General features: G+C 44.4%; 1 protein-coding gene across 3 annotated transcripts in view; it reads left to right on the forward strand.

Moving 5' to 3' along the window:
- LPO (lactoperoxidase) overlaps nt 1-2643 on the forward strand; it is a 24054-nt gene that overhangs the window by 15720 nt on the left and 5691 nt on the right. For all 3 annotated transcript variants that reach the window (XM_007449053.1, XM_007449052.1, XM_007449054.1), the window contains one exon: nt 527-687. In XM_007449053.1, the coding sequence (XP_007449115.1) occupies nt 527-687 (161 nt within the window). The remainder of the gene's footprint in view (nt 1-526; nt 688-2643) is intronic.

A 2643-nucleotide genomic window follows, 5' to 3' on the forward strand; every position in this document is an offset into this window, starting at 1 on the left:
TTTTTTTGCGGTACGCGGGCCTCTCACTGTTGTGGCCTCTCCCGTTGCGGAGCACAGGCTCCGGACGCGCAGGCTCAGCGGCCATGGCTCATGGGCCCAGCAGCTCCGCATGTTGGATCTTCCCGGACTGGGGCACGAAACCGTGTCCCCTGCATCGGCAGGCAGACTCTCAAACACTGCGCCACCAGGGAAGTCCAAAATTTTACTTTTTAATGTCACCTGTATGTAGTCTTTCTTTACCACAGTCTTGTGGGTTCGACCTTATTATCCCCATTTTCACAGACATGAAGACTGAACCTTAGAAATGTTAAGTAACTTGTCCAAAGTCACAGAACTAAAAAGTGTGTGTGGAGAGCTGGGATTCAAATCTATGAATCGCAACCCCGATCTCTTTCCACCTTAAACTAACTGGAAGGAGGGGCTTAGGAGAGCTTCCCTCTGGGACACCACATTTATTCTTTGTGCAGGTTACTGGGTTCTGGGGCTGCTCAGGGGGGACCCACCCTTCTGCCTTCTGGGCTTTCAGGAGATCACCGAGCCTCGGAGCAGATCCTACTGGCCGTTTCCCACACCCTCCTTCTCCGAGAGCACAACCGGCTGGCCAGAGAACTAAAGAGACTCAACCCTCATTGGGATGGAGAGAAGCTCTACCAGGAAGCCCGGAAAATCCTAGGAGCCTTCATACAGGTAAGAGGCTCAGGAGAACTGCCTCACGTGCCAGCCTCGCTTCTGCTCCTGGCTCTGCCCTCTGCCCGCAGACACCGTCCAGTGACCACCTCGGCTTTCCACACCTCCATTTCCCCATTCCTCTCCTCTGCTGCTTCTTTCCCACCGTCTCATTCTTTTAAACCCTCCCTTTTGCTTCAGCTTCTCGGCCCCAAAATGAATCCCTGGATTCAGGGTGTTGGAGAGTCATTCATATGTCAGTCACTCAGTATGCCCGCCCAGGGGCCATCACTGGGGCCACATGCTCCATCACTCCTGGGACTGTTACATCACAGTTATTTTGATTGTTTTGATTGGATTATCTTCTAAAATTTTCCACACCTAAGCCACATGTCACAGGCATAGTCAATTGCTATCGTTGATTGACTGATTGACTAACTAGAAGAGACTTAGAAAAGTTGCTATGTTGATATTAACCATACACATATTTTTAAAACATTTTATTTAAAAATAATTGTAGGGCTTCCCTGGTGGCGCAGTGGTTGAGAGTCCGCCTGCTGATGCAGGGGACGTGGGTTCGTGCCCCGGTCCGGGAAGATCCCACATGCCGCGGAGCAGCTGGGCCCGTGAGCCATGGCCGCTGAGCCTGTGCGTCCGGAGCCTGTGCTCCGCAACGGGAGAGGCCACAACAGTGAGAGGCCCGCGTACCGCAAAAAAAATAAAAATAAAAATAAAAAATTGTAGATGCTCAGGAAGTTGTATCAAAAAGAAAAAAAAGCACATGCACCTAGTCTCCCCCAGTGCTGACAGTTTGCATAACCATGGTACAATATCAAAAGCCAGAAGTTAACATAGATACGAACCATAAAGTTTATTCAGATTTCACCAGTTATAAGTGCAGTCAATTCATGTGGTGTGTGTGTGTGTGTGTGTGTGTGTATGTGTGTGTGTGTGCAGCTCCATGTAAGTGTATCACATATGTAGTTCCATGTAACCACCACCACAATAACGACACTTACCTCTACCATCACCACAGACTCCCTTGTGCTACCTTTTTATAGCCACATCCACCCTCCCCCTTCCCACATCCCTAACCCCCGGCAACCACTAATCTGTTCTCCATCTGTACAGTTATGTTATTTCATGAGTATTATATAAATGAAATCATGCAGTATGTATTCTTTTGAGACTGGCTTTTTACTTTCAGCATAATTTCCTCGAGGTTCATCCAACTTGTTACATACATCAGTTGTTCATTTCTTTTTGTTGTTGAGTAGTATTCCATGTTTTGTTTAACCATTCACCTATTGAATGACATTTGCATAACTTCCAATTTGGGGCTATTATGAATAAAGCTGCTATGAACATTCGTGGATAAGTTTCTGCATGAAAATAGGTTTTTATTTCTCTGGGATATATGCCCAAGAGTGCAATTGCTGGGTTATATGCTAAGTCCATTTTTAGTTTTAAAAGGAACTGCCAAGGTATTTTTCAGAGTGGCTGTACTGTTTTTTACATTCCCACCAGCAATGTATGAATGATCCAGTTTCTCTGCATTCTGGTCATTGTTTGGTGTCATCACTCATTTTTTTTTTACCCTTTCTGATAGGTATGTAGTGATGTTGCATTGTGGTTTTACTTTGCATTTATCTGATGGCTGATCACATTGAACTTCTTTTCATGTGCTTTTTTGCCATCTGGATATCCTCTTCAATAAAACATCTGTTCGTATATTTTGCCCATTTTCAAAATGGATTTTGTCTTTTTGTTGAGTTTTGAGAGTTCTTTATATATTCTAGATATGACTCCTTTGTCAGATATGTGACTGTAAAAATTTTCTCCCAGTCTGTACTTTGTCTTTTCATTTTCTTAATAGGGTCTTTTGCAGAGTAAGAGTTTTTAATTTTGATGAGGCCAAATTTATCAGTTTTTTCCTTTCATAGATTGTGTTTTGGTGTCAAGTTTCAATTCTTTCCC

The sequence above is a fragment of the Lipotes vexillifer genome, unplaced genomic scaffold, assembly GCF_000442215.2.
Source record: "Lipotes vexillifer unplaced genomic scaffold, Lipotes_vexillifer_v1.1 scaffold433, whole genome shotgun sequence".
Classification (NCBI taxonomy): domain Eukaryota; kingdom Metazoa; phylum Chordata; class Mammalia; order Artiodactyla; family Lipotidae; genus Lipotes; species Lipotes vexillifer.